The sequence below is a fragment of the Eurytemora carolleeae genome, unplaced genomic scaffold (genome assembly GCF_000591075.1).
Source record: "Eurytemora carolleeae unplaced genomic scaffold, Eaff_2.0 scaffold475, whole genome shotgun sequence".
NCBI classification, from domain to species: Eukaryota; Metazoa; Arthropoda; class Copepoda; order Calanoida; family Temoridae; genus Eurytemora; species Eurytemora carolleeae.
In genome coordinates this window covers 135,421-161,102 of record NW_019396382.1, presented here as the reverse complement: position 1 = coordinate 161,102, position 25,682 = coordinate 135,421, and the positions used below count along the sequence as shown (strand labels likewise).

Genomic DNA, 25,682 nt, shown 5'->3' with positions numbered 1-25,682 from the left:
TCAATCCATCTGAAACTATTTTAACAAATAAACAAATACTTGAGAAGGAAAATAAACTTGAGATACGAAGGTTCATCATGATTTCCCGTCCAACGGTTTGGCGGAGAAGTACGACGCATCCATTTTCTTGACGCTGCGGAAGCCGGATGTGGCGGAAAAATACTTGGCATTCGCCTCCGCCACCTTCTTCTCCATCGCTACAGGGTTTACGATCTCCAAACCCTGAATAAATCAATGAATAACAAAGTCAAACAAAATATTTAGAATAATTTTGCAACTAGATATTTGCTGTGAAGCATAGAAGTTGACAAGTTTAACTTGCCAGTGTGATTAACTAAATGAGTAAGGGATAAAATAAATAAGTGAGTGAATTAATGATGGAAGTAAGTGATGAAAATCTTCAGCAATAAATGAATGATTTGAGTAAATTATTAATTGATTTAATACAGGAAAGTAAATGACTGAATGAATTAAGTAATTGATTCGATTATTGAAGTGAGTGATTAAATAGTTCAGTAATAGATTCAATGCCTAAGCAATGAAAAATAAAGCAAAAATGATAATGATTGATTGATAGAAAAATGAAAATTAAAAGATAGAAAAATATTGATTGATTGATAGAAAAAAAATATGATTGATTGATTGCGAGTCTTTACCTGAACTGGAGTAAATGCTACCGATGACGCAGTTCCGCTTGTATGCTTCCGACCAATACTGCTCATTCCTCCCCATACAGCCTGACATAGTAATAATGATATATTTTTCTTTGTCTTTTTTTTCTGGTTGTCCCAATATTATCAATTGATTTTAGATCTACTTTCGTAGTCAGCTCTAGAAATAATTTTCATCATCGGCTTGTAGACAGGTGAATACTATACATATACATCCTAGCTCTAATTTGAATTGAGAAACTAGTAAGTTTAGGATCAAAAGACTCAAGCAGAGAAACTTCTTCTCAAACAGTTTAAAAGTACCTAAAATGATCATCCTAGGTTTTACGTGTCTCATACTTCATATGGAATATATAATCGGAGAAAAACCAAAATTCAAAATATAAAATATATAAAAAAAAACTATAATATACAAATAATTTTGTAAAAATTAAGTTTTAAATGAGCCAGTGCTTTGACATGAAACACCCGGAAACTCAATATTTATCAAATTTTTGATTGCTTCCAGATGAGTAAAAAACACATCATGACTGGTTGAAACAGATCCACCTATACAAATTGCATTAGTTTTTTTTTCCAACGTCCGAAAAAGTGCCTTTGTTAAATTATCAATAAAAACAGACAACAATTTTTGACATACTTATCTAGTATTTAATTTATAATTATTAAATTTTATCGCAGTTTTGATATCAGAGGATTGAAATAATTATTTATTTTTAACTATAAAATGAAATCACCTGCTGCTTCTGTAGATTTTTCTTCAGTGTTTGACTAATCCTCACTTTTGTTCTTTCATCAACCTTAAACACAAACAGATAAAAAAATAGTACAACAGCTTAAAATTTAATTTGAAAAAAATATCGAAAAGACTATCATGCGGTTTTTACTTACAAGTTATTCAGCATTTTTCAAAAAAATGATATCGAAAAGATACCTGTGCCATCCTTATTCCTCCACCGATTCCTCCCTTGCCGATGTTTCCTCGTGTAGCTCCGAGATCACTCTGATACGAGTCGTCTTCTAACTCTCCAAAGGTCATCCTGACATAATTCAAGATTACAAAAATTATCCTTATAAAATGAAAATAAATTCTAGAAACCTTTCCAAAGAAGGATGAAAGTTGACGATTCTTTAATTCAATTAATCAAGCAAAAAGACAAGAAAAAAAATAATAAAATTTAATATTAAGATAAATAAAGTGATTCTTTCTGTCTCTACCTGTTTGCTTGTTTTCGTAGTTCTGTTACAGCATATCTTTCTTTCATTTGTCTAACTCGTCTTCCTCCTCTCTTCTTCTTGGGAGCATCCATCGGAGCTTTAAGAGCCCGGATATTTTTCACGGGAGGGGGCTCCACCAACTAGAACAAAAAATAAATAAAGTGAACAGAGTCAATTAAAAAATAATTTACAAAAACATAAAATTTGAAATTATATATGTTCTATAAATTATCAGAAACCATGATTTTAATTCTTGGAAATGCGCGAAAAATAAGAAGAAACTTCACAATGTAATTTTCTCTTTAGTCAGGAATCTAAGGTAAAATTTGAATTCTTCTGTTTATATTATTTCTTTGATATTTTCTTGGACCTTCTAATGTAGAATTGTTAAATTGTTTACAATATGAATCAGTGCTTATTTTCTTCATTATTTCTAAAGATTTATGTTCAGTGCTTATTTTCTTTATTATTTCTAAAGATTTATGTTTAAGTGTATTTGTATGTTTGTACAGGACTGCTATGTTCAGAGCTCTTGTTGGATCAAGTTTACCAAGGCTCAGATTTATCAGAAACATGGCAGAAAACAGCAGAGCGAAGTCAAGTCAAATTCTCGTGTCAGGGTATACCAATGAAATTGCTTTATACAAACTGGATCACAATGCTCTTACTTGGACAGGAAAATGGACTGTTGAACCTAACATGACCTGGATCCAGCAGGCCGCAGGGTCATTCTGGGCTAGTCATGAAACTGGACTCTACGAGGGTATACGGGGAGGCGCGGTGAGTCGGTGGTGTATAGAAAATGGAGTTCTAACAAAAAAAGAGTTTTTGAATTTAGAAAATAGTGTTCCAGCTCATCTTCTGATAGATCTAGAGCATAATCTTGCTTACACAGCGAACTATGGAGGAGGTTCCGTCTCCGTAATCAGTCTGAAGAACGGAAAGCTTAACGAGGTTGTCCAGTTTCTCCGGTTCGGAAGCGAGACTAAAGAAAAGTCGCATCCTCATCAAATCATGAGGCGAGGCGATCTAGTCTGGGTGGTTGATCTAGGTTTGGATAAGATAATGACGTTCCGGGTTCTGAAAGGCCAACTGGAGAAGGTCGGGGAAGTTGAGGTTCAAAATGGTTCTGGGCCTCGACATCTAGCATTACATCCAACAAAAGACCTGGCTTTTCTCTCTATGGAGCTGAAGATCGGAGTTCTTGTTTATCGAGTTGATTACAAAACTGGAGATCTTACTCTTCAACAACGACTACCAGGAGCCGAGGCTGATGGAGATAAAGGAGCAGCGATCCTAGTGTCGGAAGATGGAAACACTGTTTACGCTTCTAGCCGTGGAAGTGGCGTGATTTGTGTATATCAGAGTATAGGGCCCGAATATGTTAAAGTTCAAGAGCTAAAGGTTGGTGGGACAGGTCCTAGATGTTTGGAAATTAAGGATAATATAATGCTTATGACAGATCAAGATGGGAGCAAGATACAAGAGATTACAATTGATGAAAATGGACTTCTGAAAGCAGGACAACTATTAGATACACCCACTGCTCCAACCTTTGTTATGTTTTATGACGACTAAAAATAACAAAATAAACATTTTTTATTTGTTATTTTGAATACATGTTAATATTGTTTTACTTACTTTGAATAACATTTTTTTGATAAAAGGATTATAACGAAACTGTTAATTTGTATGTCGTATAGATCAAAGGAAAAAGTTAAGTTTCAAATGACAATTTAACAGAAGGTTGTTAAAAATAACAACTGATCGTACGTATTTTAAACCTTTTCCTAGTACAAGAATGATTTTAAAGTGACAACTCCACTTGGAAAAGTGTTTAATCATCAAATTTCTCAATTTTTTCAGTAGCAGAAATTCCCAAGTCTTGAATAAAAGTCTTCAGTCCCCTTTACTGTTTACCTTGTCCACCTTCTTCTCTAGTTCCTCTTTATACTCTAGTCCAACATGTCCGTCCGTCGACTGATGGAAGCTGTCTACACGAGCTGCTAGGGTACATTTAGTACCAACCAGACGAGCTACTTTACGTCGGAGATCTGGGGGTACATCCTACAGCATTAAAATAAACAAATGGGGTATTCTTTCCACCAGTGCTTAAGACATAATTAATTTTGATTCCTACTCTGAGATGAAACAGTTTTAGTAATTTTGCTAAAAAGTTTATTTTACTTTACTTTTTATCTCTTTTTTTTTGCTGTAACATAATTATAATCATTGGGATATCAAGACTAAAAAGTTCTTTAGCGAAGAAGTTTCTGGATCCAAGAAACCAAAATGTTACGGATCATGATTTCAAGCTAAACTCGAAATCAAACATTTAACAAAACATTTATTAAATACAATGTAAGATTAAATTCTTTGAAAAAATCAAAACCATTTTAAGAAAAAGCAATCGTGATTGCTAATTTTTTTACCTGAACAATTTGTGAATAGTAGATAAAACCAGTGTGAGGTAACTGTGTAGCAGTACTGAATCCTAGACAAGAATCAATTGAAATAATATGTGGAAAAGCAGTTTTAATCAAATGGGATAATTTTTTGAAAAACCGGATTGAAGGAAGACCACTCGGAACCCCCACATCTTTGTTTACATCAAAAGTGACCTCCAATTAAAAAGCGGCTTGGCCCAGTTCAGAATTCACGTTATCCTTATTTTATCCTTGTCTGAAAAAAATAATGTACGAGATTTCGTAGATTTTCATACGTAATTTTAATTTAACATTTCCTACAATGTTTCTGTTGCAGAAATCATAAGTCCCGTTTAAAGAAATTTTAATTTCTTAAAGAAAAAAAAATAGATATCTTCTCCGTTCTTGATCATACAAAGCAATCATGAATAGTGTTGTGGATTGAACATGCCACACAATAAATGGAGGGTCCCTTGAATTTACGACCGCAGTTCCTATAATTTTTATTTTATTCTATTAAAAAATGTTTACCTGTAGAAACTTTCTTCTGTTGTCCCAAAAGAGAAATATTATTGGCTGGCATCTAATATAGTTTTACAATTGATAAAATAAAATAAAATAAATCTAAATTTTGTACAGGGATTCCTTGAGGCATCCTTATTTTAGGTTAGAGTTTTAATTCTATCCCAATTTCTGGATTTTCAGCCCGATCTATATTTTACATTGTAAAAAATCCAATCATTATTCAATGTAACGATAAGGGTTGGGATAGGGGGAGGGGGTCATTGCTTTCTAACGCGGCAACTCAAGGTATCAATTTGCAGTTAAAAAAAAACATCATGATCAAACTTTAAAATTAAAAAAATGTTACCATTGTGAATTAATTATGAATATATTCTCTAACTCTCAGATAAGTAAAGTAATTAGAAATTAATTTTGAGTAAATTCTCCGGATAAAAAACTGAAATACTAAAATTTTAGGCAAGGTTTGTGAAATTGCATTTAAAATTATATTCCTTTGAGAGATTAGTGAGTCCACCCGCCGCGCCGAGCAGCTTGGCGGCAATATTTGCCCCAATAATGGCGGATAGGTTGGGGGCAATAAACGCCATTCTGCTCTCAACGTACTCAAATATTTTCCTCTTTGTCTCAGCGAGTTCTATCGCCATGTCACACGCTGATTCAACAATATCTAAACAATAATTATACAGTTCAATCAATACTTTTAAACTGCTAATAGCATTGTTTTTGAAACAAATCTGAAAATTTGCAGATATCAAAATATTTTTGTTAATGCAAAACATCTTAGCAGAAAAGTTCTGCACAGCATGATATTTTTGACATATCCTTGAACAATAAACATGCAATTTCTATTTCAAATTAGCGAAATATATATATAAAAAAACTAACAGGAAACTGTGAGAATTAAATTTTTAAGAAAAAAGTGTTGCAATACTAATGCTTCCTTCAGTTATACTTAAATAATTCTAAAAATAAAATTGCTAAAACCCAATGCAATGTGAGAAAGTGAGTCTTAACAGAGATTTAGTTTGTTTTTACCTAATTCCTCCTTGTTTAATGGTTTCCCTTGTGTTGTAGAAGCAGTTACACTTACAACCATAATAGTCGCCTAGACATTAAAATTATGAGATTGGACTACATTTAAAAATGGAAAAAGAACAAATAACAAATAGTTCTGAGATCAACACTTGTGTTTGTTAATCCTTGGATTAAACAGTTATTAGTATGTTTGTTGTCCAACGGCTGAAGTTAATTAAATAAATCAAGAACTAAACTTGACTTTACGAGGGAACAAATCAAATCAAATCAAATCAAATCAAATCAAATTAAATCAAATCAAATCAAATCAAATCAAATCAAATCAAATCAAATCAAATCAAATCAAATCAAATCAAATCAAATCAAATCAAATCAAATCAAATCAGATCAAATCAAATCAAATCAAATCAAAATCAAATCAAATCAAATCAAATCAAATCAAATCACACCAAATCAAATCAAATCAAATTATATCAAATCAAATCATATCAAATCAAATCATCCAATTATTTTTCTCATGTATAAGATTTTATTTACAGTTTACTACTATACACACTTATATCAACATATTTATGATGCTATTGCTTGAGATGTAATATTGTACAATTACCTGAGTCAGATACTGGAGTAGAGTTTCATTGTTTTTAACATTTTCCAATTCATTCTTTAGTTCCTTGGCTGTCATCAGATATTCCAAAGGTTGGACAACAAGACTTTCCAACTCAGGAAACCGTTTAGTGTACACATCCCTGTACATACATTTATGTACAGTGTACACAACAATTTTAGGAACACTAATGTATGTACACAACAGTCACATGTCTAATTACATCTATATATTATACTAGAAATCAAAAATTCTAAATTTTGTTTAAAATTAAAGTATTTTTAAAATTTCACGGGCAGCACAAGGTACTTCAGCCAGTATCAAAAAATAGATAGATTACATATGTTCGGTTTGTTTCACTATCCGAGTTCAAATTTTGCACAAAAATTATGGCCTTTCAAATTGTTGTAAATCAACTGACGAAAAGAGAAAAAAACTGAAAAATATGAAATTGCCTTACAAAGTTTTATCTTTTTAAACGGAAATAAAAATGCTACCTTGCATATTTATGAACTGTATTCATCTCATGATCTATATCTGCTGCCAGATTGTTTGCTTCCACAATCAGCAGGTATTCTGGGTCAGCTTCAACCACACCTAGTCAATCAATCAATCAATCAGTAAATCACTGCATTAAATCAATCAATCACTCACTCACTCAATCAATCAATCAATCAATCATTCAGTCAAATCAATGGTATTTACTAAAATAATTAACCTAATAATCAGTCCTGAAGTAATTAGACAATCCACAATTCCGAACTTGATTTGCATAACAATCGTATATAGGGAAATGGGGATTTCAAAATAAGAGCAACATCTTTTTCTTTGCGAATATATAATTTAATTAATACATTAACTAATAAATAAGATGATTACTCACTTAAAACTCTGATTTATAATCCTTATATAATCTGCAACATTTTGTAAACCTTTTGATCATTTAATCTAGCAGAATCTATAGTTTGAAATATCAAGTTCCATGACATAAGGTTGCAAAAGATATAAAATCAGGTCCTTTGCTAGAATGAAAATTTTTGCAACCAACCTATAAGATCCTGAGGTTTCCTCGGTTTCTCCGCAAACTCGTCCATCCTAGTCATCACGCTCCGCAACCTGTCGGAGTTGATGAGGCGCGCCACGTCGTGGATAGTGTGAGTACTAGGGACCATCTCCAGCTCCAACCTGAACATATTGAGGTTTAAATCAACCATCAGTCCATCAATGTTCTCGAACCATAGAATAAATCATTTCATTATGGGAAGAGCCAGGATAGAAAATGATGCGTTAGCGGTTAGAATATAATAGGATGTGATAGAAAGATATTATCCAATATCCATGTACATTGTAAAAACATTGCTTGTCTGTTTGTTTCCAATAAACGTCAAACGAGTTCAGGCCTATTTTTTGTAGGACCTCACATGACCCAAGGTTTATGGTCCAATTAAAAATATTTGCCTAAACGATTTGTCAAAATCAAATAAAAAACCCGATATATTCTCAATTTTTGGTTTGTTTGAAAATTTATAAAGCGAAATGCCGCAGATAGAGCAACAATTAAAAGTTAAAATCGAGGGGCATAGTAGGACAGAAAAGACTAGAATCAGATTGGTTATAACAGGATATGATTGAAACAGATAGTAGCAACAATGGTTAGAAGTCCTGGCTATATTGAATAGCCTAATTAATAGCCTGTCCTAATTTAATTGTATCTATCTATATATAAATTTGGCTTGTCTGTCTGTTTGTCTGTCTGTCTGTCTGTCTGTCTGTCTGTTTGTATCCAATAAACGCCAAAACGGCTGAACCGATCGTGCCCAAAATTTTTTGTGGGACATCTAGGGACCCCAGGGAAGGTTTGTGAATGATCAAAATTTTAGATATTTGTCTCCATCAAAATTCAATCTTCATTAAATTGTTGAAAATTTTGAAAATCCACGAATTTTTTTGTGAAAATCCGCGAATTATTTTTGTTTTGTTTTACGATGTACACAATTAATTTAGAAGATGGGCGCAAGGCTAGTATATAATAATTTTGTAATATAAATAAATCTATTGTTATTGCTTTCCATTAATCAATCTGTTAAACCAAACTTGTTTGACCGTTAGATAAGATATCGAAAAAATGAAATCAATCAATCAATTAATCAACTTACTTTGAAGGTTTAATATCCATCTCCTCCAGCTCTTCCTTCACCTCCTCTGCCATCTCCTCGTCATCCTCTGAAACAAATAAAACCAATCAATCAATCAATCATTATCATAAATTTATCCTCAAAAGGAAATCATTGTCACGACAAAATCTGTTCCCCCATTCATCTTTAGTTCGAGTTTTTACAAATTAATTTTTCAATTTAAAAATATCAACCTTTTGAAAAGTAGGAAAGTGAATTAAATGATAAGTGATAAAAAATAGAAAAATCGTAAAAAAATACATCTCAAAGATCTTACCTAAATCAGCCAATAGTTCGTCGGCCAACGACATTTTAAATCTTTAACTTCTGAAAATACTTCACATCAGGTATCGGAAATGCAGGCTTTCAAAATGATAGGTCGGGGGATTTTGGGGCGTTAGTGAGAATGAACTTAGCAAAAAAAAATAGAATCACATTTGTCCACATTGAGAGATAGTAATGTCCACTTTAGGTTTATTGTTGGGTCCGACCGGAGCATTCTCAATCTTTCTGACGACAAGCATTCCATCGATGACCCTGCCGAACACCACGTGTTTGTTGTCCAGGAAGTCCCCCTTGGTGCAGGTCAGGAAGAACTGGCAACCGTTAGTATCCTGATATAATCAATAAACTAATCGAAGTGCAGGAGTGTGGTAAACCTTGTACTGACAAGTAAAATGTATCCAAATGTATTTGCGAGTCCGTGCAAAACATATTTTTTATTCATTTCTCTTTTAGTAAATACAATTTCTGAAAATATTATTACTTATTTTTTATCTTCCCCCAAACAATCCACCAAAGAATCCACTTGTCAATTAACCATCCAATCAATTACACCATCTCGGAAATCCACCAACCAAACCCACCATTAACCAAAACATCTACCACTACACCGACCAAAAATCCACCAATCCACGAGCCATCTAATCCAGGAAAAACTAACCTTTCCGCTGTTAGCCATGGAGAGAAGTCCTGCCTCTGAATGCTTATGCTTGAAACTCTCATCGGCAAATGTGGACCCAGCATAGATAGACATACAACCTTAACAATTCAACGATCAATTTGAATCCATAACAAAGTTTGTAATAGCAAAAATGTGGAAAACATAATTTTTTTTTACCTGTTCCGTCTCCGTTTACAAAGTCTCCTCCTTGGATCATAAAATCCTTGATTACTCGGTGGAAACTTGATCCTGAACAGTACATTACTTAGTACATTTAAGTACATACTAGCTAAGTACCCAGTGTTATATTAGTGAAGAGCTTTATACTATAGACTGTTGTACAGTATAGTACCGTATAGTACAGTACAGTACAGTACAGTACAGTACAGTACAGTAAATTTTAGTGCATTGCAGTACAGCCAGGTGCATTTGTAATTAAGCATTTGGATAAATTTCATTTTAATGCAATGCACTTCAGTGCAGCATAGAACATTTTAGTAAATTAAGTACAGAAAATTACATTACAGTGAAAAATTTGTACTCGTGTAATTCAAAAAAGATATCCGAGCCAAAAAATATCTTTAAAGTGTCAAGAAATAAAAATTAACAATACCTTTGTATCCTAGAGGAACCCCATCTTTTCTATATTCTCCAGTACAGAACTGTCTAAAAGAAAGATTTTACTCCATATCAAAATAAAATTTTTAAACAAAAAGTTATTCTTTAAAAAGTTAACATTTCCATCCCTGTTGAGATAATGCAATGTAAGTATTAGATAAGAAACAAGGCGAAAATTAAAAAGTAAAAAATTACCCATTTTTGACCGTTTTTGCCAAAACTAAAAATTTTTGTTCAAAACTTAACGTCTTGGCACGGTTAAGTAAACTGACCCATCAATTAATAATATCTGCTTTACCTGAAATTTTCTGCAGTTCTGGGAACATCGTTAGCAAAGAGTTCTAGAAGTATTCGTCCTATTTCAGTTCCACCGACTTTTATATCTAAACACAATGGGAATTACTTAAAAACTACAAAAGAATTTTAATCGATCAATTCTCTATTTTCTATGTTCATTTAACTTAGTCGGAGAAGTCATAAAAGAAAACATAATTTTGACTACATACAATTTAGGGTTGTTCCCAGACTTTAAAAAAAACTATTCAATGTCATTTTCTTTCTAACCGAACTTCTTAATTCACAATTTGTTTACAAGTACACATTTAACTTGTCTTTTTTTTTATCTATTACAATAAAATACCATTCCATACCTAGGAAAACGACAGGATTATCTGGATGCTTCAGCTGTGACTGTATTTGACTCCAACTATGAATTGTTGACATTTTCTCTGAAACAACGAAGAAAATAAACAAGTTTCTTCAAGGAAATGCGCGCTTTCTTCTGTGAAACTACGCAAACAAAATTTTTAGCGGATTTACAGTATATTTAGGAATAAATCACAGCCTTTTTCACGTCTACACTACTACAGGAGATAGAACAGTCTTATTTTAACTTCAATGATATCCAAAGAGAAATTTCTCCTCAAAAGCTCGAATAATATCCTTTTTGTCTTTCGATCTTCTTCCAATAGGTTCCAGGTCTTTGTAGCACCTACAACAGAAAAAATCATTTTATTAAAACTCGACTCCATTTTGGCTGTAATGAAGAAAAATATCGATTTGCATGAGGCAGACTTATTTTTTAATTTTTTCAATCGTTTAAACTTCAATCTCTATATAACAACTGATGTAAAATCACAGGATAGGAAATATTATTGAAATAAAAAGTCCGCTGAACCATACCTGTCAAAAACATTTTCTACACTTTTTTCTGCAAGTTCACGACTCATAAACCTAGTTTTCTCTGGAGAAGGACAAAATAAAAGTCTGGTCATAAAATCAGGAATGTTTGTCTGCAATAGAAACAGGGACACACAATTACGGCTTTCTTTTCAGCTTTTTAAAGAATAAAGGGATTTATTATTATTTTATAATTTACATTACTGAGGAGAAAAAAGTAGGAAAATATGTGAATAATAATGCAATAAACAGCATATAAACAACAAGACCAAGTTCGAGTGTAAACAATTATTTATATTAATAGTTTTTTGTCCAGTTTCCTAATGATTCAATAGCTGTGATTTTGACACAGTTAGCATGTTGATTTTTAACTCCTAAGCTAGCTCCATCTCTCTGCATAAACACTAACCAACCACAGTTCGCAAGATTAGCTTTCCTAAACAAGTTTTCAAGATAAGAGGAGCATTCTTTATTCGAATTAAATAAATTTCCAATTTTCCTTTACATAATATTTTTTCCATTTAAAGACCGCTCTTTTAGACAATGGAACACTTATCGGTCGCCATGGTTCAATTTTTTAAACACTGACATTGTTTAAATCTATGGATTATGGAATAAATCCGATCAATTGATATCAATTAGAGGTATATAGTAAAGTGTACAGGCAGCTTTCAGAAAGTAACAACTAGGTCTTGCTAAGTGCTTCTAAAGTATTCAGAGATACAGGTGAGAGAAAGAGAGAAAATGGTAAACTAGAGAAACTTTAGTCAGGGGTTTATATGGGGTATACAGAACTACAAGAAACATTAAAGGCCTGCATTTATCTTTTAACGCTGTATTACCCTGGAGAATGTGTAAAACCTATGTGGACCATGAAAGAGTCTCCTCTGCCACCATCGAAGACAAATTGATAAATCTACAGAACTCGACACCCCCCCTCCCCCCAAACTGTAAACGGAACTTGTACACACTGTACAGTTGGAGCCTGTCACACAACCAAGTGTACACAATATACCTGTCAGTCTACTAGCAACCATGAATCAAAGAACACAAATTAAGGATTTGGTCTCAGGAGAGGAGTGAAGTCCAAGATGTTCTCGGTTCTTTGAAGATGGACTCGGCTAAAGAACACAGAGATTTTGCAGTAAAAGCGTGTATTTTTGTTTCCAAACTTTTAATGCAATTATGTTATTTCAATTTACTAGACATTCTTTTGTTCAGATTAAACCTGACTAGAATAAACTAATATTACCTAATTGGATTCAGATTTTGCTACTGATAGCTTTAAATATACCCCTCAACAACAAGCTGTTGCATCTGGTTCAATGTGTAAGCATCAAGATGTTAGTTCCATGTACAAGTATCTGTCCGAGATGAATCTTACAAGAATCAAGAATTCTTTTGTCGAAAATATCCACTCCTTGCCTAACCTTTCTTATCCCATTAGCCATTATAATAGTGGAATTCTGACAATGGATCCCAAGAATTTCCAAACCCTGCTTCAGCAAGCGATTTAAATTGTTTCCCAACTTGTAAGAATAAATATGATAAATCTGAACAATCTGGAGCTAATAGTTGCATCAGAAATCAGCAAGAATTCCACAATATACTTCATCAGAGAAATTTGACGCCTCTGCAGTCTGCATAGATCACAAACAGTAACTTTCTATTATTGACATTTCTGGCACCAAGATATCAAATTAAAGAAAAGTATGAAAAAGAAAATTGTCAACAAGAGATATGCAGCTCTGGGTAATATACGGATTATTAGGGAGAAACAAAAGCAGAAATGCGTCAAAATGCATATTTCCTTTTTCTACAAGGGATTAGAATGTGTAGATCTACAAAAGACATTTTTTTGCTTGGATCATTGTGATAAGTAAAAGATAAAAATTTCATTTCATTTTTTCTCATTAGATTATAATAAGGGTTTACAATTACACAAAAATGGTTAATTTAATTGATATAATGATGACTGCCTTAAAGCAGGATGTCTTGCATTGTGAAAGCGTCCAAACTTCATTAAAAGACAAGGTGTACAGTTGTGTGGCATATTCTTAGTGGTAATCAGGGAATAGGAATAAAGGGAAAGGAAATAGCGCTGGTCTGGCATGAGAAAGCCAGTCGCAGACCAGTGCGGTAAACTTTGCACACACTCTTTTGGTACAGACACACAACATGACTACAGTCAAGGAAATTGCAAACCAATGTCGTCAATTATAATTAAACTTGAATAACGAGTAGTTTATTGTAAACTTTAATCAAATTATATTCTTTGCATGAAAATTTGGCTTTATAGTGTTATCTTAAATATGTAAGTAATATACTACATGCATATTAAACTTATTTTTAAGTAAACAATTAACAATAAATAAATGTACTCTCCTAGACTGTTCAAATATCGAGATTCTTAGGTACTGTATAAACCTACAGTACACACCTTCGGTACGGTAAACTTTACACACACTCTTTTGGTACAGACACACACACATGACGTTTCCGCCCCCTGGTGGTAATCAATAGATTTCAAAAGGTCCAAAATTGTAAAAATGTCTATTAGAGCGGAGGTTTAGACCATGGGGCTGTATTTGGGTAAAATTCCTTAATCTAGTTTAATTTTATTCTTACCTTACTTCTGTACAAGCCAGATGTTCCGGATTATTAAAATCGTATTTATTTACACATCTATCAAACACGTAGAAAAGATTTCGAACAAGGGCAGCGTGGACCTACAAAAATAGATTTTTATTCATCAAATGAGCAATCTTTGTTTAAATGATTTATAAGGGGAGTGTTTAGTCACTTAGTGGTTAAATTTGACAAAAAATGTAACAACAATTATACAACAACTATCATCGAAAATAAGTAATTTTATACAGTTATTAGTTTCTGTAATCTCTCGTTATTTCAAAGATTTTCTGTAGATTTTCTGGAATATTTATTGAAAAGACTACATTTGAAGAATTTGTAGTAATCTGTGAACACATTTTTTATGAATAAGAAATTCAAAATAATGATGATTTATTCTAACATTTATTTTTTGACAAATTTCTTTTGAGAAATATGTTCCTAAACATCCAATTAGTTTACTGTAGCATTTTTACTATATTTTTGTCGTCGTTATTTAATAATGATAAAAAAAATAATCAAAGCGTACCCACCCAAATTGATGATTTTGAACGTCGTCTTTGCGCTTAAACTCAGTAATTATAGATCTTTAAACGTTTTTTATGTCTCAAATGAATTTTACAATACTACATCCCAGTTCAACCACCATACGGTCACTCCCTTTAAATATATGTCTTAAAATTTGGAAATGTTTTCAAGGACAATCTAAGGGGTTCCCATCCCAGCACCGATTATGTGTACCTGCCCAGGTGTTGTAGTATTATTCTGACAAATAAATATCTAAAAAAAAGTAAATATGAGTTAAAAAAATAACATTATATATATTTTTTATATATTAAGATTTTAAATGAAACTTTCATGTATACAAAATACACTCAGGTTTAAGCCTGACCATATAAAATAATCAAAGTCCAAGAAAATATTTTGTTTAGTTTATACTAGTTGAGTAGTTTGGAAACCAAACTTTGCCTGGAGTTTTTCCAAAAGAAGACAACCCACTAAACTTAGAATTTTAAACCGTGAGTCTAATAAGTTTCCAATAAAAAGGGTTCATTATTTATAACCCTGAACTAAGCTTTCGGTGCGTACTGTAGGGATCTGCAGTACACTGACCGAAGACAAAAGTGATATGTTCGCCGTTTGGAGATCCAAACATACAAAGAAACATACAAACAGAGATTACTACTTTATATTTATATATTAAATAACAATAATTGCTTTATCAATGAAATGATATCCTTTAATTTACTCACTTGGTTCAATTTCTCATCATATCCACCAGCATGTTCTAATCCAGATCCTTTAATAAAATAGAATTTATAGAATACATCATGGTTTAAATTCTCATCATATTTCAGTTTATTCTTTATAGAATACATTTATAGGCAGAAGAAAAGCAACCAAATTTAAGGGTTTATATTACAATTTTTTTTCTCCCATCCTTAACGACAACGTATGTTTCTCACGGGTTTCACTACTGAAAAAATGTTAACATTTTTTGATTGCGATTTTTTTGGTAAAAGTAATATAAAAACATAATTTTTTGATTATTCTTGTCATCATTTCTCTCCATCTGCTTGAAAATAATTAAACTCCAACATACAAGTTAGTTTATTGCAAGGGGCCTGGATCTTAGCTACCTCTCCGTGTGTATTAGCCTGAGTGTACACTTGGGATAGTTTACTGATAAAGGATGTTAAGAGATTATACCCTATTCATACAGTACAAATATCAAATATGGAGTACAAGTGTATGGGGAGGTTTTGTATCTTGAATTTTACTCAGTTTTCTCAGAACAGTTTATTCACGATGAAATATTGCTCTGTAAAAGACTGTAACAGTTTGTCTTCCTGTGAAAATTGAATCCTGCACACAATTTAACCTTTGGAAGTGAAGTAGATGGAATGTACAATTAGTAAAGAATTAGCGTACATCATCAATCTATATACTATAACCTCGTTGGTTTATTGTCTTTTTATATTCAAGAGAATATACCTTTTTGGCACATTTCACAACTGACTTGGGAGGCAAGGTCAAAAGGACACCCAGATGCCTAAAAATATGGATTTATTAAAGGGACAGTCGACATAATTTCATCTTAAGAGTTACAAGCACGAATAACATCGCCCGGTAAATGGAAGACATTTTTCAAGGCAAAAATTACTTTAATGAACTCTAGTTTTACAGTTGTAAAATTGAAATTTTGCTCTTATCCTCTTTTCAAGTTAAAAAGTCACTTGCGGATTTATCACCAATCAAGAAAGAAAACGACGATGCTTTCGTCATTGTTACTAAGATAAAGGTTTAAAGGATAAAGCTGAGAATCAGGCAAGCATCGAAAGGCCCGTTCTTTTAATAATTCCTCTCATTCAAATAAATTAAAGTCTTTAATGTTGTTTTTTGTTGTAAGGTAACAGTGTTAATTTAGGGAATTTTTCAGTAAGACAATTAAAATTATTTCATCATAAAACATTTTATTAACTCACTTTAAGAGCTGAAAGAAAATGTCGAACCATCGGCATTTTCTCAATATTTTCGATAACATTACGCTCACACGCTACACGTAGACTAGCAGGATGACCAGCACCTTAACATATAATCAATCAATCAAGCAGATTTTTAATAAATCAATCAACAATCAATCAAATATATGATCAGTCTCAACCAAATTCAATCAATCAATCGACCATTCTACGAAGAATCTTAGATCCTTCAGTGAAAAAAATCACGATTAGCCTTTTTAATCAACCAAAACAACCAAAAATTAGGAATCCATCCAACAATAAGTAAATTTATCTAGTTTTTGGAAAGTAAGATTTAATGAAAATGAATTAATGAATTTTAATGCCTGACCCGTTGCTCTTTGAAGAACTGATGGATTAATAACTCCCCCCCTTCTCTCCGGATACAAGTCAGAGAACGGCATTCTGTCTGAAACAGTAGACACTTTATTGTACAAATTGTACATCTGTATCTCAAGCGGAGAACTATGTAAATTGTACAATGGTTAACAGGTACAGTAAAGGGGTATATGTTATGTTGAAAATTCCTACCCCTCTAATATTTCAATTTTTTAAACACTGACATTGTTTAAATCTATGGATTATGGAATAAATCCGATCAATTGATATCAATTAGAGGTATATAGTAAAGTGTACAGGCAGCTTTCAGAAAGTTAAAAAAAACTCTCTTAAAATAAACGGTTTGGGGAACTAAACCTAACAAAATAAACCCCTGGTATAATTATCTAGTAAAAAAAATATAGTTGATGGTTTCCGTTGGCCTGCAATCTGTGTGTATTTTCATCTGAAGTGGAACACATACAACCTTCCTTGTAAGGACGTTCCAAAAACTATCCCCACGTCCTAATTTGCTCTCCTCTCAGCAACCCTCTGCCAGTATCTAGTTAGAGCGTCCTCAAATACATCTCCCACCGTCCTAGTCCGAGCATTATTCAATTCAAACACAATTAACTTAATTAAAAACCTGTAATAACAGTTTCAGAAATTAAAATAAAAGAAATTATGATAAAAATTTTGATTAACTTAAAAAGTAAGAAGAATTCTAACGTATTTATAGATTGTTGTGTCCGATCAACAATTGAACCCTTGAAAGTTATGTATCATTTAGAAATATAATGCATAAGATATAAATAAGTTTCTCAGCAAAAATTTATTATTTTCATACAGATTCTCTACAAATTAGCTTGCAGATTGCTGGTATAGTGACAAAGAAAGTAGTTGTATGAATTGAACACGAATCTATTTTTCTCATTGTTACTTTAAGAAAAGGTGTTTAAGAGTACTGTTGCGAATAAAACATGTTACTCCAACAAAATATTAAATTGAATAATTCTTCCCTTTTCTTCCAGATATCAATTTTCGGAGTTTCATCCTTCTTCTGTTCAACCATCTTCACTTCTTCTTCTTCTTTATTCTCAGTCTTATCTTCCTTCTTCTTCTTCTTCTCCTCCTCAGTTTCTACCTCGTCTTCACTTTCTTCACTTGAACTCTCATCTTGTTCAATCTTCCGCTTCCTCTTCTCTCTTCTTTCCTTCTGCTCTTTCATCTCCTGCTTTCTCTTTTCAACTTTCTCTTCCGCGGTCAGGTCTTCTTTCTTTATTTCAACATGCTCACCCTCTTCGTCACTGTCACTTTCTCCACAACTACTTCCACTTTCACTGCTTTCACTCTCTTCATCCTTTTTCTTTCTAAATGCCTTGTTCTTATTCACTTTTTTAATGTTCAGATCGGTTTCAATTTCTTCCTTTTCCTCGTCGCTCTCTACCTTTATCTTTTTCATTTCTTCCTTCACCTTCCTCGCTTGTTCTTCTACGCTTAATTCTTTATTTTCCTCTTCCTCTTTCTTTATCTTATCTTCAAGCTCACTTCGCTCCTCACCGTGGGTTTGCCTTGAAAATTAGTTGATAAAATGGTTATATTATTGATAAATTGATTGATTTATTAAAAAATAGATTGATTTATTAAGAAATTAATTGTTGTATTAAGTAATTGATTGATTTATAAATAAACAGACTTATTTATGAAAAAATGATTTGTTAATAATTTGATTGATTTAGTAAAAAAAGTATTGATTTATAATAAATTAATTGATTTCTCAAGAAATTTATTTATTTTAAAATATTGATTGTTTGATTAAAAATTGATTGTTTAATGAAAAAATTCATTGTTTAATTAAAAATTGATGGTTTTAAAAAAATTGATTGGTTTATTATTAAAATAATTAATGACATGATAAGATAATTGATTGATCAATGAACTGATTAAATGATACATTGATTAATAAATGCCAATTCAAAAATGCCAATTTCTTTTAAGGTGATGCTTGGCGAAAAAATCTATGAAATAATTCCCCAAACCTCCCCTACTCAACTCCCTTACCTGTAAAGATGTCTATAGAACCCACTGAGATCTTTTTGTTTGGTAACATCTAGCACAGACTCTATCCTGTTTTTCCTTTCCTCCTCCTCCTCCTCCTTGGCCATCTCCTCCATCTTCGCCCTGTAGGCCGAGGTCACGAAGCTCTCCTTGTCCGCAAACATTTCTCCCTCAGCTTCGCGCTCTTTTTGCACCTAAAACAAACAAGCGAATTTAAAGCATATAAGATGAATCTTAAATTGTAATTACAAACTATTACTAACAAGTAAGTAGTTACTAGGACTCAGTCCTAGAAGTGGACAGGATCGTATCGAACATTACATCTCATTCAAAAAGCATGTGGTCGGCAGCTCCTGGCTCTTCATTTTGTCAGAAATGTTGATAAATGAAGCTAAAATCTCCAAAAATGGCTATTTCCTCCATTCTTTTTTCATTTTTACTCCATGAAAAATCATTTACTTTCCTTTATACACCAGTAATCCCTCTTATAAATTTGTTAGTACTGTAACAAACATTCCTAACACATAATACGTTTCAAGGAAATATATACACCAGGTAAAGCCAAGACGATATTTATCTCTAAAACATTTAAAATTTGAAATATTTCACAGATATTTCAATGGTTCTTTTTAAAAAATATTTACGCTACAAACTAACCTTTCTCTCCACTCTTCTCTCAAACTCCTTATTTCTTATTTCTGCGGATTTGAGAAGATTCTTGATATATTTTGGTTGCCGGTCAACCGTCTTCTTCTTCTCGACCTCCTCCTCTTTCTTCTCTTCCATCTTGTCATATACTTCGTCATACTAAACAAAGAAACACAAATTTTAAGAAAAAGAACAGAGGATTTATATCAAACAAATCATTCACTTATTTCAGTGTGAGGGTAATAGACACAACAATGTTTTTTTTTTGTCAGTGTTAAACGCCTAAACGCTTGAATGCTAAATGCCTAAACACTGAACGGTAAATACATTAATGCTTTAACGCTTAACAGTAATGTAAGCTTTAACGCTTAACCGGTAAATGCTTAAATGCTTGAACGCTTACATCATTGAACATTTGAAGATTTGAATGCTTAAACATGAAGACTCTTAAAAGTTTGAACGGTTGATTGCTATAAGATACGCTTGATCACTTTTAACACTTGAACACTGAAACGCTTAAATACTTAATTTAAATAATTTATAAGACTTTAACGATTAAGACTTAAAAAAAAAACCTGAAAAACTGTTGGATCCTCTTCTAGAGCTTTAGCCATCACAATCTTAGTCTGTTTCTTCAGCCCAGTGTTGTTAGACGAGGCCTTGGTCTTCAGGGACTTCTTTACCCAATCCTCACCTAAATATTTAATCAATCAAGCAATAAACCAATTATCAATCAATCAATCAATCAATCAATCAATCAATCAATCAACCAACCAACCAACCAACCAACAAATATTTTCATCTTTCAACTGATTACTTGGCTATGCATATAAATAAAATTTACCTTCTACATCTGAATCACTATCAGACTGGTTAAAAATGCTCGGTTTCTTGCGTACAGCAAGAGCAGTTGCGGGTTTACTCGGCTTTCCCGGCATTATTAACCCATACTGTACACCGGCCCGGCCCGGTACATTTCCCGGTAGTTCCTTAGACGACATTATTTCTGCAAGTATAAAAGTTAATCAGCAGTCCGAAATTTAAACCGGGAATTAAAATTGAAACCAGTAATTATTACATTATGAATTTGAAGAGAGCTCTAAGTATAACCCTGGAGGATATCTACGCCTCCCCTTTAAGGGTACTGACAAGTTCTCCAGCCTCATTTAGCTCCTTGATGATATCCAGGCCCCCAACCAGCTCGCCCTTCACGTAAACTTGGGGGTAGGTCGGCCAGTTAGAGAACTTCTTCAAACCCTGAAAAGGAAAAATTAAAAAATTTAGCAATTACTTAATACCATGGTACCATGTTGAAACTACACAGTACACAGTACACCTAATGTACCAATTTTAAACTTAGTAAAACAACTTTGTCAATTTTACCGTTCAATAATGTCCTTAAGATTCCGCTGTTTTGCGTGAAAACCGGTTTCTTGTAATTTTTATAACTTTTCAAAGACAAATTTGTTATTATTGCTAACTGACATTCATTTCAGAAAAAACTATTTATAAAGTCTAAAAAATTCAAAAGAAAGAGTACATATTTTTCTGGCCTAGGAAACATTGGTAAGATTGGTTTTATGTTCTTAATTAGCTGTCATGTGTTTTATTTGGCTGAACAATCCCTTTAAATTCCTTCAGATTTAGCTCACCTGTCTCACATCTTCGTCAGTAAAAATGTCAAAATGCTTAAATTCCAGTTTAGTTTCCTTCATTATCTCCATAAGAGTTCTGCTAAATCCACATTGGGGATTCTGAAAAAAAAACAAAAAAAATAGTTTTTTTCAGATTTTATATAATTTCTTGAATTTTTTTATTCAATATTGTGATCAGTTTTCAATATTTTTTTTTATGAATCTTAACAAATAAGTCTCTACAAAAAATATAAAAAAATAAAATAAAATATAAAAAATATTAGTTCATTTACATATTAGATTAATGTTCAATTCTAAAACTTGTTTCGATTTCTTAAATAAACTTTCGCTATTAAATAAAAATTAACACCTCAGGATTGCCTTTCATGAATATCATGATAGGGGCAGAGTTGGTCAATTCCTTTAATCTGGCATCTAGATCAACCTTAGTCGGTACCATCGACTTCAGGTCACCTGAATACATTCATATAGTTGGTCAATTCCTTTAATCTAAAATCTAGATCAACCTTAGTCAGTACCATCGACTTCAGGTCACCTGAATACATACATATAGTAGATTAATTCAGGTAATCTAGCATCTAGATCAACCTTAGTCGGTACCATCGACTTCAGGTCACCTGAATACATTCATATAGTTGATCAATTCAGGTAATCTTGCATCTAGATCAACCTTAGTCGGTACCATCGACTTCAGGTCTCCTGAATACATTCATATAGTTGATCAATTCAAGTAATCTGGCATCTAGATCAACCTTAGTCGGTACCATCGACTTTAGGTCACCTGAATACATTCGTATTTTAGTTGATCAATTCAGGTAATCTAGCATCTAGATCAACCTTAGTCGGTACTATCGACTTCAGGTCACCTGAATACATACATTCAGTGGGATCTATATAATTTTGATGAAGACCGGATCCTGGATCCGTCATGTAAAAAAATATATACAAATCCAGTTCATGAAATTTCTTTAAAATGTCAGCTTATTTCGAATAACAAAATCAAATTTTAAAATGTTCCAATTTTATCGCTTTTTAATTAATTGTGAAGGTTTTAATCAAATGATGTGTAATTAGTTGAAATTATGTTTTTATTGAGCAGACATTTTTTCTGTCATGATTTATTAATATTTTGCCAATTTTTGTTACTGATAAAATGGATCCAGATCCTTAGCACTAATTAATACAAGTTAGAAAATACAAGATGTACTTGTTACATTTGTTACTTAACGTCCCTTAAACAATTAAGTAAAATAACGACCTGCTCTACGAAGTTTTCGTAAAAAATCTACTTTTTCGGGAAATCAAAATTAGAATTTGTTACCTGATGCTAGCATCTCATTGATAATATCAAGTCCCCCGATGAGTTCTCCGTCAATATAAAGCTGGGGATAGGTCGGCCAATCAGAGAAGGTTTTCAGACCCTGCGGTAATTTATCAAATTCTTTCTCATTTTATAATTTACATTCATTATAAAGAGGTTTTGACAATCGGACTTCATATCCAGATCCTAGGCAGTTATACGAGTCTACATTCAAAAATAGAACCGGCTGCTTTTGATACTTACAGAGATATTACAAAATGTCTTACTTGTTACGGTTCTTTGTAACATGACAAAAAGATATATCATGCTTCTAATGAAAAGAGTTTAGCTTTTTTATTGAAAAAACAGTTCTTAATCCAGTAAAACTTGATTTTAACAAAGAATAAATTGACAATTTTATTTATTGACTGATCAGCTAAAAAGTTTAAAATTGGTTATTTTGACTCCTTGCTCAATGCTCATCTATTTATAAATTTAAATAATTTTATGGATTGCTTAACTTATTTAATTCTCTTAAAAGTTAATATTTTGTTTATTCAATTTTCATTTTAATAATTTAAACGTCATCTTATATTACATGATTATTATTTTCAATCATTACCTCTTTAATTTTTATAATATTATATAACTATATTTTATTAAATATAATTACTATATTTAATTAAATATAATTACTATATTTAATTAAATATAATTACTATATTTAATTAAATATAATTGAATGATCAAGTGATTTCTGACCTGTCTCACTTCATCATCGGTAAGAATATCAAAAGTTCCATATTCAGCGTTCATTCCATCCAAGATGGCAATTGTCTGTTTACTAAAAATTTAAAAAATATAAATAAAAATCTAAAAAATAGTATTTAATCTATAAAATCAAATTGATTCAAATGAAACAGAGATAAACAATAAACAACGTACATACGCATTAAAAATATAAAAACCTGTTTTCCTTGTTCTAAAGTTTTAACTTGATAGTTTCTAAATACTAGTTTCTTGCGAGTTGCATTAATACAAAAAATAAAAGATTTTATGGCAAAAAGTTGAAAAAAAGATCACTTTAACCCTCCCCGGCAACAAAGAGTACAAAATATTAAATTCAGGGTTTTAAATTTTTTAATGTTCTTAACATTTACCTAAATCCACATTTTGGTTCACTAGGGTTTCCCTTCATGAAGAGCATGCACTTATGCGCGCTAATCAGACGCTTAAGCCGCGTGTTTAAGTCCTCCTTCTAAAAATTATAGCATTAAAGGGACTGTTATCGTAATTTAAAATAGCCATCTTTTAAAAAGGTCATGTGTCCGAATCACAACGGTACCCTTGAAATCTTAATCTAAAATACAATGTGGAAGATCTTTTAATGGAGGGTCACTTTTAATTAGGCTTACAGTCGATTAAAAAAGATAAAGTTAAAGAAGATAATTTTGTTCTGAACAATTTTGATGATAAGGAAATCGCAATCATGATCAACTTTTTATGTTCCGACTAGAAACTATATTTATATATTACACTTTATTCTTGTTTTTGTCTTATTACAGTGTACCATTTTACATTTGTGTACGAAATAAATCTATAATAATAATTTAACAAAGAGCGGAAAGAGATAAATTCTAAGATATGAATTGACTCAAGACGAAAAATGATGTAAGCATCATCAAAATGCAGAAGCTTCTTTATTTATTTTAGAAAATTTACATCTTATTGAAGTTAGCATTGTTATAAAGTAGTTGGATAGTTTTTAAGTTTTAAGCCCTCTTATGATTTGATATTTCTCATTGCCATGAATTGGTTTAATCTGATATCCCTTTATGATTGATAGTTTTTAAAAGCATTTGCTATACCTTAGGCTGTGAAGGTGGGATACCATTAGATTGCTGGGCATGTAATTTTACTTTCTTGCTCACCTCTGCTGCCTTCATACCGTCTACCCTACACATTTAAAATTCAGGGGTAGATATTTTATTTAAATATCATCCAGCCCCCCCCCCCTCCACCCTGATAAAAAACCCAGTTTTCCAAAAAAGTATGTGAGTAATTATTTTCAGGAAATAAACTTAAAGAAAGGGAATTACTTGCCAGTTGATGTCAACTTGTTTATCCCCCCCCCCCTCCCTCCCTCGCAGAAGAAATTAAATTTCATGCTTTTTATTCCACAACAATCATAAGCGCCCAAAGTTTTTTTTATTGCAATAGGCAGGCTTCAATATGACCTGGCCAATATATTGATTCTAGATCCATGTGTAGAAATACAAACCAAAATATATACGAAATAAAAAACATGAAATTTCCAGAAATGCGAGAAATTTTGTTTTAGAAAAAAGGTTGGTTTAAAAACATCCGGATCCTGATATGTGATGTCTACCTGTCTACAGCCTTCCCCACTCTGAAAATGATAACGGTAGGAACAGCAACAATCTCATGTTTCATACTAACTTCAGCCATCTTCTCTGCTTCAACTGCGTAAAACCGCGTCGTCTTCATTTCCTAATCAATCAATCAATAGATCAATCAATTAAACGATCAATCAATTAAACGATCAATCAATCAACAAACCAACTGAGCAATCACTCGACCCACAAGCCAATCAAACAATTAAGACCAATTAACCAATCAATTAATCTACTATTCAATCAAACGAGTAACCCCAAACCCAATCAATCCCAGAAATTCATCAACTTAAAAAACCCAATGAATCCTAACAAATCAATCAACTAATCAAACGAATGACCAACTAATAAATCCTACAAATTTACCAACTGATAAACCAATTCATTGACCTATCAACCAAATAATCAAATATTTACCTTACTAAGCTCCTCCAACACGTCCGCCATGTTCTTGCATTCGGCGGCAAAATCCGCCCAGAAATGAACAACTGGGGCAAAATTTTAAATTATTAAAAGGGTTAACAATCAATCTTGGGAATTAAGACGTTAAAATCTATGTTTACTCTTTTCAATTTCAATTTAACATGCGAATCGAATCAATTCAAATCAAAACTTAAGTGAATAAATTTGTGCTGAATATGTTTTAAAAATTTCAATAATTAAGATAAAATTCCTGAAAGCTCTTGAGAATTGAGCATTTGTGTATATTCCGCCTCGGATTCTATTTTAGTTGCCATTATAAA

At 32.2% G+C, this 25,682-nt stretch overlaps 5 protein-coding genes across 5 annotated transcripts; all 5 read right to left on the bottom strand.

The window, feature by feature from the left end:
• Positions 1-15: 15 nt before the first annotated feature.
• On the bottom strand, positions 16-8,985 carry LOC111702123 (U4/U6 small nuclear ribonucleoprotein Prp31). The gene is made up of 15 exons (XM_023473702.1): positions 8,934-8,985; positions 8,639-8,705; positions 7,531-7,667; positions 6,980-7,079; positions 6,486-6,624; positions 5,876-5,945; positions 5,332-5,507; positions 4,847-4,898; positions 4,322-4,383; positions 3,810-3,956; positions 1,890-2,029; positions 1,606-1,711; positions 1,409-1,471; positions 657-737; positions 16-222 (listed from the first exon to the last, which is right to left on the bottom strand). Exons 1-15 carry the CDS (start codon positions 8,965-8,967, stop codon positions 76-78), a joined length of 1,521 nt encoding a protein of 506 aa, XP_023329470.1. The 5' UTR covers positions 8,968-8,985; the 3' UTR covers positions 16-75.
• LOC111702125 (peptidyl-prolyl cis-trans isomerase H) lies at positions 8,982-10,961 on the bottom strand. The gene is made up of 6 exons (XM_023473704.1): positions 10,868-10,961; positions 10,516-10,600; positions 10,213-10,265; positions 9,777-9,848; positions 9,600-9,697; positions 8,982-9,270 (listed from the first exon to the last, which is right to left on the bottom strand). Exons 1-6 carry the CDS (start codon positions 10,938-10,940, stop codon positions 9,088-9,090), a joined length of 564 nt encoding a protein of 187 aa, XP_023329472.1. The 5' UTR covers positions 10,941-10,961; the 3' UTR covers positions 8,982-9,087.
• On the bottom strand, positions 10,945-17,084 carry LOC111702124 (mitochondrial inner membrane protease ATP23 homolog). The gene is made up of 9 exons (XM_023473703.1): positions 16,878-17,084; positions 16,511-16,611; positions 16,020-16,077; positions 15,278-15,324; positions 14,766-14,804; positions 14,025-14,125; positions 11,717-11,832; positions 11,400-11,460; positions 10,945-11,208 (listed from the first exon to the last, which is right to left on the bottom strand). Exons 1-9 carry the CDS (start codon positions 16,990-16,992, stop codon positions 11,112-11,114), a joined length of 735 nt encoding a protein of 244 aa, XP_023329471.1. The 5' UTR covers positions 16,993-17,084; the 3' UTR covers positions 10,945-11,111.
• Positions 17,085-17,206: 122 nt separating this feature from the next.
• Positions 17,207-20,572, bottom strand: LOC111702121 (nuclear speckle splicing regulatory protein 1). The gene is made up of 6 exons (XM_023473699.1): positions 20,415-20,572; positions 20,146-20,264; positions 19,580-19,729; positions 18,926-19,116; positions 17,884-18,435; positions 17,207-17,462 (listed from the first exon to the last, which is right to left on the bottom strand). Exons 1-6 carry the CDS (start codon positions 20,569-20,571, stop codon positions 17,390-17,392), a joined length of 1,242 nt encoding a protein of 413 aa, XP_023329467.1. The 5' UTR covers position 20,572; the 3' UTR covers positions 17,207-17,389.
• A 1-nt stretch (position 20,573) lies between these two features.
• Positions 20,574-25,682, bottom strand: LOC111702122 (glutaredoxin-3). The gene is made up of 10 exons (XM_023473701.1): positions 25,613-25,682; positions 25,357-25,427; positions 24,915-25,036; positions 24,394-24,481; positions 23,686-23,783; positions 23,288-23,369; positions 22,547-22,646; positions 21,575-21,678; positions 21,223-21,324; positions 20,574-20,827 (listed from the first exon to the last, which is right to left on the bottom strand). Exons 1-10 carry the CDS (start codon positions 25,674-25,676, stop codon positions 20,693-20,695), a joined length of 966 nt encoding a protein of 321 aa, XP_023329469.1. The 5' UTR covers positions 25,677-25,682; the 3' UTR covers positions 20,574-20,692.